The sequence below is a fragment of the Acipenser ruthenus genome, chromosome 9, assembly GCF_902713425.1.
Source record: "Acipenser ruthenus chromosome 9, fAciRut3.2 maternal haplotype, whole genome shotgun sequence".
NCBI lineage: Eukaryota > Metazoa > Chordata > Actinopteri > Acipenseriformes > Acipenseridae > Acipenser > Acipenser ruthenus.
Genome location: NC_081197.1, coordinates 26,486,881 through 26,506,155, shown reverse-complemented (window position 1 = coordinate 26,506,155; position 19,275 = coordinate 26,486,881). Strand labels below are relative to the sequence as shown.

Sequence of the window (19,275 nt, the reverse complement as noted above, 5' to 3'; positions counted from 1 at the left end):
ATATATATACACACACATATATGTCATTTAAATGTCTATGTATGTCTTCAAAAATACGAGACAGCTTCAATAACTTGTAATATATTCATATTATTTTTCAATAATTCTTTCTCTTTTTTTTACCTTTCCAACAAATGTAATGGCTTTCCTTCTGATACCCCTCTTCTATTTGGTGTTTTTTTTTTCAGGATACTGACCTGTGCTTAGGTAGCGATATACTGCTCTCAAGTGATCCATGTCAATTGATAAATGTACTTGAAAAAACCCCCACAGTATTACAAATTTCTACTGTAAAAAGATTTCTCTGTGTAGACAATTGTATGACAGCGTCAATGAACTCCAGGTAAATTATTTGATGCAGTTTCGTTTCTCTGTGTAGACAATTGTATGACAGCGTCAATAAACTCCAAGTGTCAAGACCAGTGGAGCAAAGCAGTGACGCGCATAGCAACAGAACGCTGACATGTCACATGACGGAGGGGGAGGGGGGGGGCGGAGACTTGACATCAGCCTGACTCCATTGGTTCCCGCTCGTCTGGCGCGTGAAATATTCAGTGACGTCAGGTTTGGTTCTGTGTTCTTCGCTGTCATGAAGAGGCATGGCTTGAAACGTGACGAGAGGGGCGGGGCTTATGGAACGAGTGAGAAACTGGGTGAGTTCACGACTGGAGTCTGCGCGTAACGTCACGGTCTGTGCAGACGGAGCGTGGCCAGCTTTGGTAGATGAACAGTCCTGAGCAGAACCAAAATGGAGGAGGTGTTGAGAGAAATTCTAATCGCAGAAGTAGATGCAATTGAAGTTCCCTTTGTGCTCCACCAGCTTCATAACTTACAGCATGATCAGAAAATGTATAGTAGAAACAGTCCCTGCTATAAAGAGATAATATAAATGTATGTTTTGTGATGTGAGACAAATTAATGAGTATTATAACGGCCAGGATTCCCCCCCCACCCCCCGTCCTCTCACAAAGGGGTTGTTAGACAGTACTATATTTTGATCTGCGACAAAAATAGTTCAAATTATTTTAATTTGTATTACAAATCATTCATAAGATAATTAATGACACGAAGGCGATTCACACCCTGACTAGGTGGCAGTAGCACATGGAGTGAGGATTGTATCTGGTTGCCTACACACTTCTTTATCAGCCAACGCTCGTCTATTGTTTGAGCCGCGGCTGCTCCAGCGCAGTGGGTGCGTTCACGACACGCAGACTTTAGTCATTCTGCACAGAATCGGAGCAAGTAGCCAATGAATTTTCAGAATCTGCGCAGACTTAACAAAGTCTGCCTCTCGTGAACGCACCCACTACCTCATTTAAGCCCGCGGATGCTTGACCTACGGTGACGTCTTTTCCGGCTGAGTTCACGCAGACGATGAATTTGGACAGGTTTTCCGCAGAATCTGCGCAGACTTTGCAAAGTATGCGTATCGTTAACTCACCCAGTGATCTTGGTAGTGCCACCTCGAATAGGGGTGTGAACAACACAGAAAAATAGCTTGTATAAATTACAACTATTGTATTGTGAATGACAAATACCGGCACATATATTCTGCAATATTTGCATTTAATTTTCAAGCGGGACTAGAAAAACTATGGAAGATATTCAATGCCAAAATTATAAATAAATAAATAAATACAGGAATGAATAAATAAATAAATAAATAAATGTCAATTTATTTATTTATTCCTGTGTTTATTTATTTATTTATTTATTTATTTATAACTTTGGCATGGAATATCCTCCATATAAAACTGATGTACATAACTTTAATTGCTTAAACAGATTCCTAATAAAAGATGGTCTTGGGGTTACTGAAATAAGTGTTTGCATAATGTATTTACTAGTCTAGTTATGATGTTTGCTCAGTCGACTGTGCTGGGAAACCTCCCAAAGCTGTCCTAGCTCCGTCTCCGCAGACCGTGACGTCAGGCGCAGACTTTGTACGAGTAACCCGAACGCAGCCAGTATATTTGCAGCTGGACAACCCTCCACACACCACTATGTCATCAAACTGCGCGTCTGAAATAACGTAGTCCACGTGAGTGTTCTAAGACATAGAGGCAAGATGGCGCCGATGTTACAATCTCCAGAAATCCAGTTTGCACAGAGACTAGCTTCGAACGAAAAACCTATCCGGACCCGCGCCATAAAGAAACTGAGGAAATATCTCAGCATCAGATCACAGAAACCAACAGGTAACTTAGGTTCGGAAATCCACCTTGCGATGGAATAGACTCACGTAACAGTAACATAGTACTGCCTGGACTATACTGAAGTAGTGTGTTTTAGTAATTTTGATAGGCGTGCAGATGGTACATGTTTGTATAATTGTTACAGGCATAATTGTTGTTCAGAGTATGTTTAGAAAAGACGTTTAAACTTTCGTGTTCAGATTAGATGATTTGGATGTGTATAGTGTTGAGTGTGTTGCACATGTTGATCTCACACGTGCATACTGCTGCTGGAAGGCAAGACTTCCGCCCATACAGACTGCGCATATTATGTAATGTGTATATATTTAAACACAAAAGATAAAATATGCAGTCTCCACGACACATGTATGCAGTGATGCTATTATGAACACAAAATGGTCTATTATTGGTATGTTTCTAATTCTGTAAATGACTCACATGTTAAGGCTGCGTTTAAAAAAATATCAAAATATTGTAAAGCAGTGAATATTTTAAATTAAAACAATACACAAAGTCAATTAATTTAGGTGACTCCATCAGGAATTACTTAGCTGTCCCAAATGGCGTACAGAAAAAGGTGCTGAACCGGAGCATTGCTCTGTTTTTTTTTAATATCATCACATGATGTAATTTTCCTTCCAAAGTACTGGTTTATAGGTGTGTTTTAATCTGTGATAAAAATGAATTACTGTATTACTTTAAGACAAAATTATCAGTGTAAAACATATCCTGTTGCATTGCAGGAGAAAGGCTGCCACTAAACTTAAAATGTAGGCTAGCTAATTTATCTGCTTGTAAATTCAACTGGTGTCAAGCCCTGGTAACAACATTTTTTACATTTTTAAATGGATTATTGGCCATTGTAGCCTATAGGATAAGACAACTATTTTTTTTCCACGGGAACGCCTCAAGATCTTTAATTAGACACCTATATTTGCATTTGAACATTATTTTCTATATGGGAGCACTCAAAATATACAGTTTCATCAATCCCAAGTCTGACTCACAATATAGTACGCTGGTGTGGTGGCTGCTTATGGAATCGCCCTTGGGCTACATGAAAACATTTACAGTATTAACCTTCACTTGTATTTTCTTATTCTGTGCAGGTGGGTTTAGTAATGATGAACTGCTCAAGATATGGAAGGGCCTTTTCTACTGCATGTGGATGCAAGACAAGCCTCTTTTGCAAGTAAGTAATTCTGCATTTGTAGTGTTGCGCATTTCTGCTTTTCTGAATTTCACCAAAAAATGTCAGGATTTTTTATTTTTTTTTAACCTTGGTTTTTACTGATTTACACTTGATCTTTTGTCTGCTATTCAGTATTTTCCCAGTACTATTTTCTAGGTAATACACACTATTTTATTTAAAATGCTTTTTTATTTTGACTCGGCCATTGTAATAAGCAGCCTTACACTGCATCCTTGTATACAGCAGGTACGTTTAGACGTACGCACATTGGTTCTCTGTTCGCCAACACATTATCATCTGATTCTGTTGGCCAATCAAAGTCTGATTATTGTGGCAAGTGCTGGGCGTAGTAACTAGCTTGATAAAAAAACTAAATTGAAATACTTGCATAAAAATATAATATTTTAAGTGGATGAGGAATGGAGAGAAAACATAAATCAGTTTATGAATATTCAAAAGAAAACAAATGTTTCGAAATATAAAAAAAGCCAAATAGCAGAAGTAGGCCAGATGAGGCAGTGGATGCATAGTGTTGCAAATACTGCTGCATTGAGGTACATGTTCACACTGACAGAATAAAATAACATATTGAAAGTAAGCAACACATTAAACTAATGCCTCTTTTCCACTGCACAACCGAGCCGCGCCAGGGCCGTACCGAGCCCTCACAGTGTGGTCAACGAGAGCCTGGGTTGTTTTTTCCACTGCAAAGCTGAGCTACTGACGTCACACACAGAAAGACAGTTACTAATTATTGGTATTAATTAACTCAGTTTGCCAAAACATGCACAAATGGTGTTCTTGTATCGCTATATTTTGTAAATATATTTAGTAGAGATCCACCGAATCCAAGTTTTTGGGATTCAGCCGAATACCGAATCCATCTCAAAAGATTTGGCCAAATACTGAATCTACAAAAACTGTGAAGAAAACTGAAGGAAACAGCTGAATGAAAAATAGACTGACTGTTACTTACAAGGGACACGCACACAAGCTGTAGTTTTGAGCCTTTTATTTAATAGTATTTTTATTACCGAATGGAAATATATACCTGAATAAGACTTCAGTTTGAAACACAATTTACCGCTAGCCCCCTCCCCCCACAACAGAAACGTCAAAATACAGAACCATTTACTTTACCTTTACAAGAGAGGAGAGCTGCATCTTTGCCATAACCCTCTATTTTCTTTACTGACGTTTCAATCTGTGTCACCTCATCTAAGAGCTATGAGGAAAAAATTACCGTGATGAGTGACCTGAATCTCCCTAAAAAATAAAACCCACATTGATTTAAATGCACTGTGTGTGTAACACATATCAAATAGGCTACAAAATAGTTAAAAAAAATATTTTAATAAAACACAGCAGTTCCCAAATGGTTCAACTTGTGTTGGCACATTACAATAACATAAAATTTTATTTTACTAAAGCATATTGTTCAACAACGTCTTGCATATCTGACAGTTGTAAAGTTACAAAAAATATATATTTCTGTGCACCGATAATTTTTTTTTTTTGACCTCTAGAACACATTTGACAGACAAAGCAACAAAGCACAAAAGTCTAAAACAGTTTGCTGTTACTATATATTACAGGTTTACTGCATAACTTTACTCCATGAAAAGTGTGATGTGAATGTGCTGTTGCATCCGGGGGTATGTTTGCATTCAGCAGCTGCATGACGTGTTTAGTGTGTGCGGCACCAGTAGGGAGCTGAGCGCTGCGACAGAGTTCATAAAACGTGTTCCCTTTCAATTCGAAGACCACCACCACTACATTAGATATGGAATATTCCTGCCCTTCGGGTAGGTATTGCTGAGCTCTCTATACCAGAGCTGCCAAAGGCCCCTTCCTGGGATGATGCACTCGGTCCCGCCTACTGAAGGGATAAAACCCGTCACTCGCAGGAAGATCTTTCTCTTTTTCCCTCAAGACGGTACTGTAAGACCCCTGTGTTGAGCTGAGCGTGTTGATAGAAAAGAGCTTCTCGAGTCGATTCAAGTCAGTTTTATTTCCCTTGCATTCGTGCTGAAAGCCGGCTTGCCGATTTCCTGGAATCAACGACTTATGAAAAAGACCGAGTCCTTTTGCCTTTCTGTCTTTCAGCGGCCTCCCCGCTTGCGTGGTAGGTCGCTCTTTAAATCTGTCAGTCGTATGTGAGCGACTGCCTGTGCAGTCATCCGTGAATGATTGTCTATTCTTCCTGAGAGTACACGTGTCCTCCTCGGGGCTAGGCCTCCTCCAGCTGCACTGTTCTCCACGGGGCTAGGCCTTGCCACATCCCTGCTGTTGAATAGACCCTGCCGGCCGCGCCCAACCACCTCGGTGAGTTGGGCCTTGCAAACAAGCGGTGTACTCTCCTTTACTATCTTTCTAAAAAAACGTGTTTTACTGTTTGCTTAAACTTGCCCACCGCGGCTTCAGCCCTGCATCCCCCCCGGTACACGCTATGCGCTGACCAGGTGTGTGTGTTGACCATGTGGTTAGGGTACGCACTTTGCGTAGCAGCCTCCCCGGTGCTGCAGTACCGCAGCGCACGCATAGCCTGTGATATATTATTTCGGTGCACAGGTGCTTAGTGTAAGCGGCATACAGCACCTCAGCGGTAGTGCACAATAGCGTTGCATGGTACGCGGTGTGCGCAGTGCTCGGTACACACAGTGCACGTGGTGCGCAATTGCTAGTACCTCTACCTCTCTAGTGCGGTTACGCACGGTGCTGCATGGTACGCAGTACACGTAGTGTATGGTACCCCGTGCGCACGGCGCTTGGGACGCACGGGGCAAGCAGTGCACGTCACGCTTGTTGCATAAGCACTGCTCAACCTAATGCATAGCTCACAGTGCTGCACGGTACCTAGTGAAAACAGGATACTTTATTATTATTTGTTTATTTAGCAGACGCCTTTATCCAAGGCGACTTAGAGACTAGGGTGTTTGAACTATGCATCAGCTGCAGAGTCATTTACAATTACATCTCACCCGAAAGACGGAGCACAAGGAGGTTAAGTGACTTGCTCAGGGTCACACAATGAGTCAGTGGCTGAGGTGGGATTTGAACCGGGGACCTCCTGCTTACAAGCCCTTTTCTTTAACCACTGGACCACACAGCCTCCTTACTCGGTGCGCACGGGGCTCAGCATACACGTTGCACACGTAAACTGGATCTACACTAGTGCTCATACGCTGCACGGTTTGCGGTGCACTATGTGCTCACGGTACTCGGTGCGCAGCGTTAATACCTCTGCTGTAATGCTAGTGAGTGTACACACTACGTTAGCACTAACCAGTGTTCAACGCAGTGCGAGTAGTGCCTCAGTGCTAATGCACAAAGTCAGGCTTTTCAACCCCGAAAGAGGCTTGTCTAGAGAGAGCCATGAGGGAGAGCTCTGTGTCCTCCGCGGCAGGACCCCCAGCGGCCCTGGGTGCCCAAAACGTCCTGTCCCAGGACTTCCTGCTGGACATTCCAAATGCGCAGGCTGTCCGCAGTCGCTCCCCATCTCCGCAAGCGAGCCAGGTGAAACGTTCTAAGCAGGCGAGGGACATTATGGATCTCAAGGCCCAGATGGCCCAGGTCCTGGAGCTCTTGACTAAACAGGCGCCAGCAGGGGGGCTCCCGAGTGGCGCATCCAGTAAAGGCGCTCCGTGCGGAGTGCAGGATGTGCCATATAGCCTGGAGATCACAGGTTCGAATCCAGGCTATGTCACAGCCGACCGAGACCGGGAGTTCCTAGGGGGCGGCGCACAATTGGCTGAACGCTGCCCGGGTAGGGAGGGCCTAGGTCGGCAGGGGAATCCACGGCTCGCCGCGTATCAGCGACCCCTGTGGCCGATAGGGCGCCTGTGGTTCTGCAGTGGAGCCGCCAGATCTGTGTTGTCCATCGGCACTATAGGTCTGGTGGCATTGCTGTGGATCTGCAGTGCGGAAAATGACGGCTTGGCAGGAGCACGTTTCGGAGGGCGCGTGTTCCAGCCACTGTTTCCCGAGTCGGCAGGGGGGTTGCGAGTGGTGAGCCGAGGATACAGATAATAATTGGGCATACTAAATTGGGGAGAAAACTGGGGTAAAAAAATTGGTGACGACTAAATTTTTGAAAAAAAAAAAACAGGCGCCATTGGCCCAGGCCCCGCTGCAGCCTCAATTGCCATACCCCCCCTCCCCCAAGGGAGTGCAGGAAGGTGGAAAGGGTCGCCTCAGCTGGTGCAAGAGGATACGCAAGAGGCCTTGGGGGACGGAGCTTCTTTCTCCTCCGAAATGCAAGTGGGTGAGACCCTTGCGGAGGAAGAGCCTGGCTATGAGAGTGTCTCAGAAGCCAGTACCACCCCATTGTCCACCTCGGTCTCAGCACTCGTGGGACATGCTGCGGCAGAACCACAGCGGTCCGTTTTCTGGACACAGGCGCTGGCTCCTAGCCCTCAAAGATTCCCGGCTTTCCCAGACTTACCCAGTCAGAGCGTACTAAAACAGGCTGCACTGCTCGCCTCCTTTGAAGGCGCGGATAAGCTTGGCCTGGCGGGGTTCCCCCTAGTAGACTCCACCATCGCCGTCCTGGTTAAAGCCCCGCCAGTGGGTGGTCTTACTAGAGACCCGGCGTGCCTGAACCCTCAATGAAGGGTGACAGAGACGCATTTAAAGCGAGCTTACGCAGCAGAAGTGCAGGCAACTCGCTTAGCTAATGCAGCGAGTGTGCTGACCGCATATTTGGATTGTGTACTGCGTGATGCCCCGCTCCCTGAGCCTGTGGCCGCGGAGCTGCGTCTCCTGTCCAGTACACTGCTGCAGATCTCTGGCCTCCAGGGGCAAGCTCTTGACCGGAGCCTAGCTAGCTTAATCGTGGCTCATAGACAGCTGTGGCTGTCACAAGCCAGAGTCCCTGATGCGGATAAGGCCGCACTGCTTGACACGCCCATATCCCCAGGACATACTTTTGGGCCAGTTGTGGAGGAGATACTGCAGAACTCCCACTGGGAACACGAGGAGTCCCGTCAGGTGGCCGCGTTGCTCCCTCCCCGTGCCCCTGCATATAGGGTAGATCGAGCTGCTGACGAGCTCTTCAGACTCGAACTGTCACCAGAACAGTCCCAGTCCCCACGGCTCCGCTGGGTGACCTAAGGCATCGCCTTCAGGGCACATCAGCAGGTTACCGAGCCCAACCGGCAGGTAGAAGGAACGGAGGTCGTGGTTAGTCCACAAACCAGCGTCTCGGGAGGCGTTTTCAGGGCCAGCGCCCTAAACACTCTAACCCCAAACTGCCCAGCCCCAGCCTCAGCAGCCCCAGCAGGGCCCCTGGCGGCCTCAGACCCCCTTCTTGGCACAACAGCTGCAGTACTGGCATGCTTGCATCTCAGATTCCTGGGTGCTCACCATCGTGCAAAACGGCTATGTGCTTCAGTTTCGCTCGGGACCTCCTCCCTTTAGAGGTGTCACAAACACTTTCGTGACAGACCCTCTACAAGCCTCGGTACTTCAGGAAGAAGTGGCTGCCTTGCTGTGCAAGCGAGCCATTCGTCTCGTAGACCCCATCTCCTACTTGAGGTATTTTCTGGTACCCAAAAAAGACGGTGGCTTTCGCCCCATCTTAGACCTGAGGCTTCTAAACAGGTTCTTAAAAGAAAGGAGGTTCCGAATGCTGACACACCGTCACATCCTCCAGTCCATCCGGCCAGGCGACTGGTTTACCACTGTGGACTTACGGGACGCATACTTTCACGTTCCCATTCGTCCAGAGCACAGAAAGTATCTGCGCTTTTCCTTTCAAGGAAGCGCGTACGAGTTTGCTGTGCTATTATTATTATTATTATTTATTTTTTAGCCGATGCCCTTATCCAGGGCGACTTACAATTGTTACAAGATATCACTTTATTTTTTACATACAATTACCCATTTATACAGTTGGGTTTTTACTGGAGCAGTATAGGTAAAGTACCTTGCTCAAGGGTACAGCAGCAGTGTCTCCCGCCTGGGATTGAAGCCACAACCCTCCGGTCAAGAGTCCAGAGCCCGAACCACTACTCCATACTGCTGCCCTATGCTACCATTCGGCCTCTCCCTAGTTCCACGTACGTTTTCGAAGTGTGTGGACGCTATCCTGGCTCCCCTGCGACTGCAGGGGATCAGAGTAATAAACTCTCTCGACGACTGGTTGATCTGTTCCAAGTCACTTGAGGAAGCACTGGCCCACACGGCGGTTGTGACGGAGCATCTGGTCAGGCTTGGCCTCGCCATAAACGATGCAAAGAGTCGGCTTACACCAGTGCCGTGCACCACGTACCTGGGGCTCCAGCTGGACTCCACTACGATGCGCGCATACCTGTCAGACAACAGAGTTGCAGCTATTCAGGGTTGACTCTCCCTGTTTCGACAGGGATCGTAGGTCACCCTCAGATTGTGCCAAAAACTATTGGGTCTGATGGCCGCAGCTATCTCGGCCATTCAGCTGGGTCTGCTTCGCATGCGCCTGCTACAAGCGTGGCTCAATTCGTTTTACCTCAATGCCAAACGCGACAGACTGCTCAGCAGCCCTACGCTGGTGGAGGGTTCCCTCTCGCCTGCACAACGGTGTGCAAATGGGAGTAGTACTGAACCGCCAAGTGAGGATGACAGACGCTTCCAACCTGGGTTGGGGAGCGGTCTGGGAAGGCAGAGGTGTCCGCGGACCGCTGGACATCCCTGCATGTGAACATGCTGGAGTTGCAAGCGGTATTCCTTGCTCTCCAACACTTCCTCCCAGTGCTGAGCGGTACACATGTGCTGATCCGGACGGACAGCACAACAGTAGTAGCGTATGTCAACCACCAGGGAGGCCTACGATCCCCGGGGTTGCATTGCATAGCTTTCAAGTTATTGATATGGGCTCAGAGGAACCTGCTGTCCCTGCGGGCAACGCACATTTCACGAGCTGTGAACTGGGCAGCGGGACCTCCTCTCCAGGAGCAGCCCGTATGTCGGAGTGGCGACTCCACCCTCAGATGGTGGAGCGCATTTGGGAATGGATGGGGAAGGCGCAGAGACGACACATTGCCCCCTGTGGTACTCCCTCCACTGCTTACTGTGTAGACACCGTAGCGCACGAATGGCCCAAAGCGTTTTTGTACGTTTTCCCGTCTATACGGCTGCTCCCGGCTTTTCTAGGAAAAGTCAGGTTAGAGAAAGCGTCAGTTCTCCTAGTGGCTTCCAAGTGGCCCAGGAGAATATGGTTTTCGACCCACTTCGTTTGGATCTCCTCAGTCAGGCAAGATATTGCCTGATTACAAAAAGGATATTGCTGCTCTAGAAAGAGTGCAAAGAAGAGCAACCAGAATTATCCCGGGTTTAAAAGGCATGTCGTATGCAGACAGGCTAAAAGAATTGAATCTATTCAGTCTTGAACAAAGAAGACTACGTGGTGATCTGATTCAAGCATTCAAATCCTAAAAGGTACAGACAATGTTGACTCGGGGGGACTTTTTGACCTGATAAAAGAAACGAGGACCAGGGTTCACAAATGGAGATTAGATAAAGGGGCATTCAGAACAGAAAATAGGAGGCACTTTTTTACACAGAGAATTGTGAGGGTCTGGAACCAACTGCCCAGTAATGTTGTTGAAGCTGACACCCTGGGATCCTTCAAGAAGCTGCTTGATGAGATTCTGGGATCAATAAGCTACTAACAACCAAACGAGCAAGATGGGCCGAATGCCGCCTCCTCGTTTGTAAACTTTCTTATGTTCTTTGGCACCCGGAACCGGGCAGGTTCCAGCTATGGGTCTGAAAGGGACCGCTGGCTAGCCCTAGGGCTATCGGATGCGGTTGTGGGTATGATGCAGAGCGCTAGGGTGGACTCCACTAGGTCTTTGTATACCTATAAGTGGAAGTATTTTCAAGCTTGGTGTCTGACTAGAAACCATGACCCCATCACTTGCCCTATGCCAGTCATTTTGCAGTTTCTGCAAGAACTGCTTGATGCTGGAAGATCACGTTCCACCTTGATGGTGTATTTTGTGGCTATTTCTGCTTGCCATGCCCCCGTAGATTCTATGTCTCCAGGCGCGCATTTTTTGGCTACCCGTTTCCTTAAAGGCGCACAGCAATTACGCCCTCCTAGGAGTACTGTTCTCCCCGAATGGAGCCTTACTATTGTACTAGAGGCTCTCACGAAGGCCCAGTTTGAGCCCTTACACTCCATAGAGCTGAAGTACCTATCTATGAAGACAGCCTTCCTCTTAGCTATCACCTCCATTAAGCGGATCAGTGAGCTGCAGATGCTGTCTGTGCACAGCTCCTGCATGCGTATTTGGGAGGATGACAGCAGGGTGTTGCTGCGCACCAACCCCGCTTTCCTCCCCAAGGTGATTACAGCTTTCCATATTAACCAGTCTTTGGAACTGGAGTCCTTTCATTCATCTCCGTTTGCTTCAACGGAGGATGAAAGATTGAATTTCCTCTGCCCAGTGCGGGCATTGAGATGCTACGTGCTTTGGACAAAAGCTCTGCATTAATCTGACTAGCTCTTTGTCTGTCACAGGACACCGACTTTAGGACAGCCCCTCTCTAAGCAGCGTCTGTCACACTGGATTGTGGACACAGTCTCGACTGCATATAATGGTGCTGGCTTACCCCCACCTGGTAGGGTAGCCGCACACTCAACTAGTGGGTTGGCTACATCTTGGGCCCTATTTAAAGGTGCCTCGATGTCTGACATTTGTACTGTGGCTAGCTGGGCTACACCGCATGCTTTCTCCAGGTTCTACCGTATTAATGTGGTAGACCCTGCTTTGCCTTCTGAAGGCACAAGGTCCTTGAGGGTGTAAGTTCACACTGCTAACCTCTGGGTTAGACAGTGCGTGTGCGTCTCTCATATGCTGCCGTTCCTTCTCCCTCACGACGGCTTTGGTATACATTATCCCATACCTAATGTAGTGGTCCGGCTCCGGTCGAGTTCGAGTCCAGGCTATTCCACAGCCGACCGTGGACGGGAGCTCCCAGGGGGCGGCACACAATTGGCCGAGCGTCACCCAGGGGGAGGGAGGGTTAGGTCAGCCAGGGTATCCTCGGCTCACCGCGCACCAGCGACACCCTGTAGTCTGGCCGGGCGCCTGCTGGCTTGCCTGTAAGCTGCCCGAGAGCTGCGTTGTCCTCCGACACTGTAGCTCTTGGGTGGCTGCATGGTGAGTCCCGGGCGCCGCCTTTACTAGATGCGCCACTCGGGAGCCCCCAGCAACGACTAAATTTATAAAAAAAAAAATAATAATAATTTCCTCATTTTGTTTTTATAGTAATATAATAAGGTCAAGGATGAGTATTGTGTTTGAGGTGTGTGAGTTAAGTATACCGTACCCGCGGTTTATGTCCATTTGCTTCAAATCCTCAGAAATTCGGGCGTAAATATTCTCATTTGACTCACGACTCCAGATCTTCCTGAACACTTCTGTCTGCCCACAGAGAAACTAAAGCCTGCACTTCCTCAGCATCCCAAGGCTGTACTTTTCTCTCATCACACTTGCTGCCCACCATGTATGGCTTTAACAAAGGCTACATTTTGACCTTTTGAAGGTTCGTAACACGTTACCGAAGGAAGGTTCAAACCTTCAGTGGTACTAATTTGCATAATTTACTGGTGATGTCACCATAGCTACTTGTTTATATTTATATAAAATCCTGTTCTTTTACAGGTAAGCCATATAAATGGAATAAAACATTCACATGGAGTTTTAAAAATGTTATCTAGAACAGTAATCATATTTTTATAAAATATTTAAATAAAAATACATATTGTTTATTTACACGTAATTGATGCTGCTTGTGATAAATACAGTAAGCTTGCATTGCAGCAGCACCAACTGCAGCAGCCTTAGGCAAAACAAAGCTTTATTTAACAGTCACTGTTCCAAGCAGGTTATCTGTCATGTTTTACTACTACTACTACTGATATTAATACTAATAATAATATGAATTTATGCTTGTCAAGTGACCCTGGATGTGCCCCCGTGATGCCTCAACAGTCCCTTGCCAGTTTGCATTCAACTTTCTTTTTTTTGGTCGTCTGGTCATTTAACAGAAAAATCCCAAACAGCAGAGGGGTTTTGAGACTTTTTTAATTTTTTTTAACATTAAATATCTATTCTGCTTGGATATACGTGTATAAAAACTTGTTACTCTAGGACAGTGGTAGCAAATGGTGGAGCGATTCCTTCATCAGCCCAGCTGAGACGTGAATACTTACCTAAAGTTGCTGAGTATCACAAGCAGGAGATTATGGAATTGGTAAACCAGTCTGGTTGCTTGTCAGTAGTCACTGACAAGTCGACTGATGCCCAAGATCAGCATGGGTTACACATTGTATTTGTTTTGCAAGACCTAAATGGTGAACATGCATCTGACGTACTAGAACTGAAAGCTGTCCTTGCAGATACACTTTACCTACAGGCTGTTAATTACAACACCATTTCACAAGCTATTGTAAAGTGCTTAAATAACTTGGAAGTTGATTTTGAAGATGTCAGTGCATTTATCTCTATTTGATATATATATATATTGTTAAATATATCTAATTTATAAAATAGTTCTGTGCACATTCCGCGAAATACGATACTTTACCTGTGACACTGCTGTGAATTAAAGAATTCTGCAATTTTCACAGGGCCTTATTTATAAGCAACAATGGACACTTCTTTCACTTATTTTGTCAAAATAAATATTTATAAATAAAGTGGTTATTTATTCCATTATCATCAGTACTGTAATAAGGAAAATAAGTTTATGAAAGTTAATGAAATAGATATGCTTATATCCACTCGTTTATTGATATTTATAAATGTTGCAAAAACATATAAAAACATGAGACAAATGTTCTAATATAGTAAGTCAAATGCATTGAATTTACAGTGTGTCCATTTTTTTTTCTAAGCTGTAAACAAGTTATTGTGTCGTGTTTTGTTTCTGCGTACTTCCTGAAAATGTTTCCGTCCTCAAACAAGCAGGCAGTGAAGTTCAATCCCTCCCCATACAATTTACATTCAACTACTGGATAATGGAACTAACCCCTTTCTTTTTATTTGCTGATCAATACATGTGGCAGATTACAAATGAAAACATAATTTGTCATGTTTACTGCTGTATCACGATACATAATCCATAGATCATGGATCGGATCGTTTTATAAAAGATCACGATCTATTATGATGAATCGTTACACCGCTAGTGTTAGCGTATATTTTGTATGTTTCAAACATATTCTACCATAGCACTTCTCTTACACTGTCTTGTACACTAGGTATTCAGTACATATTTTACTGAAACACTACAACTGCGATAGGTACCCCCCCCCCCCCCCCCCCCAGTGCTTTGGATACTATACCCAGCTACCTAACGATTTAGTACTGGATTTTAATGCAACTTTTGTTTACTTAATATGCATTATAGAAATCAAAAGATCCAATTTTTGCATGCGAGTGACATTTAGTGTGATATATAGTATTCACACATTGTTCCAATCCCTGGCTAGCGAACGAACCTTCGAACACAGCCCTACTGCCATGTTTCTTGTTTTTCTCTCTCGAGTGTACTGACTGATGCAATGTAATAACGGAAATCCTTTACCCCCCCGGCCCGGCTTGGCTCGGAGCCAGATTCAAATGTCTTGAGGCCAGAGTTTCACGCTTTTGGTTCTCACTCGGCTCGTCAAATACCCAGTGGAGAACCACCCGTACCGTACCAAGCCCTCGCGGGTCGGATGTGCCAGTGGAGAAGGGGTATAAAACAAGAAAGTGAACTGAGAGACGAGGAATCCATTTCTGGCTTTTACATGTGCTTTAATGAAAGAGAGCATGCAGAATGACTGTATTAATGAGTTTGTCACAGCACTGTGCTTTGCTGGAGAGCCACTGTTTATTGCAGAGATCGGTGTGTATATGAGTAGAACGAGGTGCTACACATGATGGTAGCATCTAAATTGCACCTAGGGTGATTTTTCTGGTCAAGGTCCCTTTTTCACTTTAGGTTGACCTTTGCAAGGTCACAGGTCGAGGGGGATCATTTCTGAACTCAGCATGTCTGAAAACCCCCAGGTGAATTTTTCTAGGAAAATCTGAGATGGACGGGCAACGGGACTGGTTGAGTTGGCAAGACTTAAGTGATTGATTCTATAGCCCTCAGTAGGGATAACTGTGGCTTCATACTTGTCTTTGGCTCTTCATATGCAAACACTCGTTTGAATAAAATAAGAAGTAAAGTTGAGTCTGTCGTGTGTGTTAAATTACTCTGTGTGGACCTGAAGCAGGTTTCAGAAAGATAGAAGACAGACAAAAAACAGAGAAACCTCTCGTTTATCTGCAGTTTGTAAAAAGATGTTCACCCAGTCTGAAGTATTTCGTTGAGCTGTGTTTCATTTTGGAGAAAATGAGCATTCATTTTCAACAAACCAGGAGAGTATGTTATAAAGCTACATCGGGGTACCCTGTATTGGGCAAATAGTCTTTTAATCGCAATTTAGAACTTGGAACCGGAAAGCATTTTTTGAAACGCTTTTATTTTTCATTTGTAAACAAACTAGCAATAACAAGACATGTGACAAGAAGTTTTATGTATTTTATTTATTCGGCCGATAATCCTGATTTTATCGTGATAATTTACAGCCTAAAATAGATAACAGAAAATTGCATTATCACCCAACACTACTGTATGAGGGTACATAAACATGTATTTTTATTTAAATTATAAAAACATAACATATTTTTGAACTACACGTAGATGTTTTATTCCGTTTTATAGTATTTTCAATCAAATATAAACTAGTAGCCAAGTTAACGATCACCAGTAAATTATGCAAATTAGTAAACTAAAACCCTTTGTTCGGTAATGTGTTCTGAACCTTCAAAGGTCGAAATGTACCCTTCTACAGCCCTAGACCTAATAAAAAATGTATCAATAATGTTAAACTGATTTAAAAATGCAGTATTGAACGAATATTAGTTGAGGTCCGATCGTGTGAACCTGGAATAAACTGTGAACCTTGTGTTATTCTTTCTACATTCTAACTGTATAGTCCATTGGTATGAGTGCTGCAGTAACACTGTATTGAGCTTATTTGTCACAATTTAAAAAAATGCAGTTCGGTTTTAAGCTTTCATTTCAGTTTTGTCAAAAACAGCTGAAAGAGTTGATTAAAACAATAAAAAAATCATAATCATAACTTGTATGTCATTACTAGATTAGTTTGTATAATATTGTCTTCCCTCGGATGCTTTTTCTTACAGGAAGAATTGGCAGCTGTTATTTCTCGGCTGATACATTCCTTGCAGAAGACTGATGCCCGTAAGTGATTTCTCTTTTTTTTTTTTTTCTCTCGTTTTTTGTTTGTTAAAAAGAAACCAAACCAACTGTCTTTACTCAATTTGGTTCACTTGGAAACAACCCATATGTGAAACGACCATAACAAGTCAAATGAAGATATTTTCTCATGGGAACACATAAATGAACATACTGGGAGTGATCCTATTGTATACCTGTCATTGCTTTAAGTAAGCATTTCGAAGCTTGTCCCCAAAAAGTAGAGATTAAACAGGTTTGTTTGACCCCAGATATTTATAACCGTGTTTAAACCAGTCGGTACGCCTCAACATATGAACAGGGATTTTCAGAGTATTGAAAAACAACGTTGGAGTAATGTTATGGGATGTTAACCCACTCTCTTCTATTTTCAGAGTATTTATTTCTAGAGACCTTCCTTCAGACCATGAATCGGGAATGGAATGGCATAGACAGACTGCGTCTTGATAAATTTTACAAGGTACTACTGCACATGCTACTACATTTCCGCCATCCAGCCATGCACTCGCATGAGTTGAAAATTGTTCAGATAACCAACAGAGCGGTAATCCAGCTTTACATCTCTGCCATTAACAGATAAAATGTTATGTATATTTTCTATATACTATAGAAAGTATTGCTGACTGTCCCATAAGTTATTACGAGTAATAAACTGGGAATATATGGAGGCGTTTGTCCATCCATCCTTTAGTATAAATTGTTGAGATTATCAAAAACTAATATTTCATCTACTTGTCTTTTTCTGGTAGTATTTTGTCATCACATACTGCTTTTTTTTTGTATTACATTATGTATTATAAATAAACAACACTTTTTTATCAACTGCAAGCACACTTCATATACTATGCACAACATACATATTTTGTTCTGTTTTTAATGTAGAAGGACTGCATTACATTTAAGTAAATGTTATTTTCACATGTCTAATATTAACAATGCCAGTCTTCAGTTCAATACAAATGATTACCTGACTGAAATAAACATCAGCATTGCCCTACAAATTGATATTCCAGACTTTGATTCTTGCTTTCTTTTTCCAGCTCATCCGAATGGTTTTAAGGCAGTCTTTTGAAATGCTGAAGAGGGGAAACTGGGATGAGAGGTAAGGGCTAATTATTTTGATAGCTTGCTGTATAGATTATAGCTGGTACACTCAGTAAAATCCACTGATCTGCATTTATCCCTTGTGGGTTATGCACAGTGGAGCTGCTTGTACGTCCTTACAACTTATTTTTGATGTATCGAGAGAAGCAGTCGTCTGTATTTGATGAAGCTTGGGAGGTAGAGGGCGGAATTTTGGTCCTGGTACAGAACAAGCCGTTGGGAACAGAATGAGGCAATACAAAATTATTACTTTATAGAACTGCAATTAACTTTTCCATCCACTAGCGACCAGGGCTAGTATGTTCTAAAAGCGGGTTAAAGTTAGCACTAAAAAGTTTCTTATATTCACAGTTATCCCAAGGTAGGTAAACTTATGGGTGATTTTAAAAGGAAAATTAATAGTTATAATGTCTAACAGCCAAGTTGATGGTGAAAAGTTCGGTTTTGTAGAAATTCATTTTATAGCCTGAATTTGCCAAGTAATTCTAGTGTTGAAAGTGCTTGTGGGAGGGAGGAAGCAGGATCAGAAATGTACAAAAGAAGTTCAACAGCATTCAACAAGACCTGCGTCCGCCCCTCTCTGACAGCGCCCTGTATGCCATGGTGGCTGCACAGTGCAATAGACAGAGGTTCAATTGCGATGGCAAATAAGTGGAGAATGAGGGCACCCCTGCCTGGGTCCACGGAGGAGAGGAAAATATTCAGATTGTGTGTTACTGGCAAATATTGAGACAAGAGGTGATACATACAGTAGTTTTATCATAAGAACATAAGAAAGTTTACAAACGAGAGGAGGCCATTCAGCCCATCTTGCTCGTTTGGTTGTTAGTAGCTTATTGATCCCAGAATCTCATCAAGCAGCTTCTTGAAGGATCCCAGGGTGTCAGCTTCAACAACATTACTGGGGAGCTGGTTCCAGACCCTCACAATTCTCTGTGTAAAAAAGTGCCTCCTATGTTCTGTTCTGAATGCCCCTTTATCTAATCTCCATTTATGACCCCTGGTCCTTTTTTCTTTTTTCAAGTCAAAGTCGTCCCCCGGGTTGACATTCTCTATACCTTTTAGGATTTTGAATGCTTGAATCAGATCGCCGCGTAGTCTTCTTTGTTCAAGACTGAATAGATTCAATTCTTTTAGCCTGTCTGCATACAACATGCCTTTTAAACCTGGGATAATTCTGGTTGCTCTTCTTTGCACTCTTTCTAGAGCAGCAATATCCTTTTTGTAACGAGGTGACCAGAACTGAACACAATATTCTAGGTGAGGTCTTACTAATGCATTGTAGAGTTTTAACATTACTTCCCTTGATTTAAATTCAACATTTCTCACAATATATCCAAGCATCTTGTTAGCCTTTTTTATAGCTTCCCCAGATTGTCTAGATGAAGACATTTCTGAGTCAACATAAACTCCTAGGTCTTTTTCATAGTTCCCTTCTTCAATTTCACTATCTCCCATATGATATTTATAATGCAC

At 43.8% G+C, this 19,275-nt stretch overlaps 1 protein-coding gene across 2 annotated transcripts in view; it reads left to right on the top strand.

The window, feature by feature from the left end:
* The first annotated feature begins 1,986 nt into the window (after window positions 1-1,986).
* The window catches only part of LOC117406093 (ribosomal RNA processing protein 1 homolog A-like), a 78,482-nt gene continuing 61,193 nt past the window's right edge, over window positions 1,987-19,275 (top strand). The window contains exons 1-5 of one of the 2 annotated variants that reach the window (XM_034009865.3): window positions 1,987-2,201; window positions 3,308-3,390; window positions 16,623-16,680; window positions 17,070-17,155; window positions 17,736-17,797. In XM_034009865.3, coding sequence (XP_033865756.3) covers window positions 2,072-2,201; window positions 3,308-3,390; window positions 16,623-16,680; window positions 17,070-17,155; window positions 17,736-17,797 — 419 coding nt within the window. In that variant the 5' untranslated portion in view covers window positions 1,987-2,071. The remainder of the gene's footprint in view (window positions 2,202-3,307; window positions 3,391-16,622; window positions 16,681-17,069; window positions 17,156-17,735; window positions 17,798-19,275) is intronic. The other variant, XM_034009864.3, reaches the window with a different exon arrangement.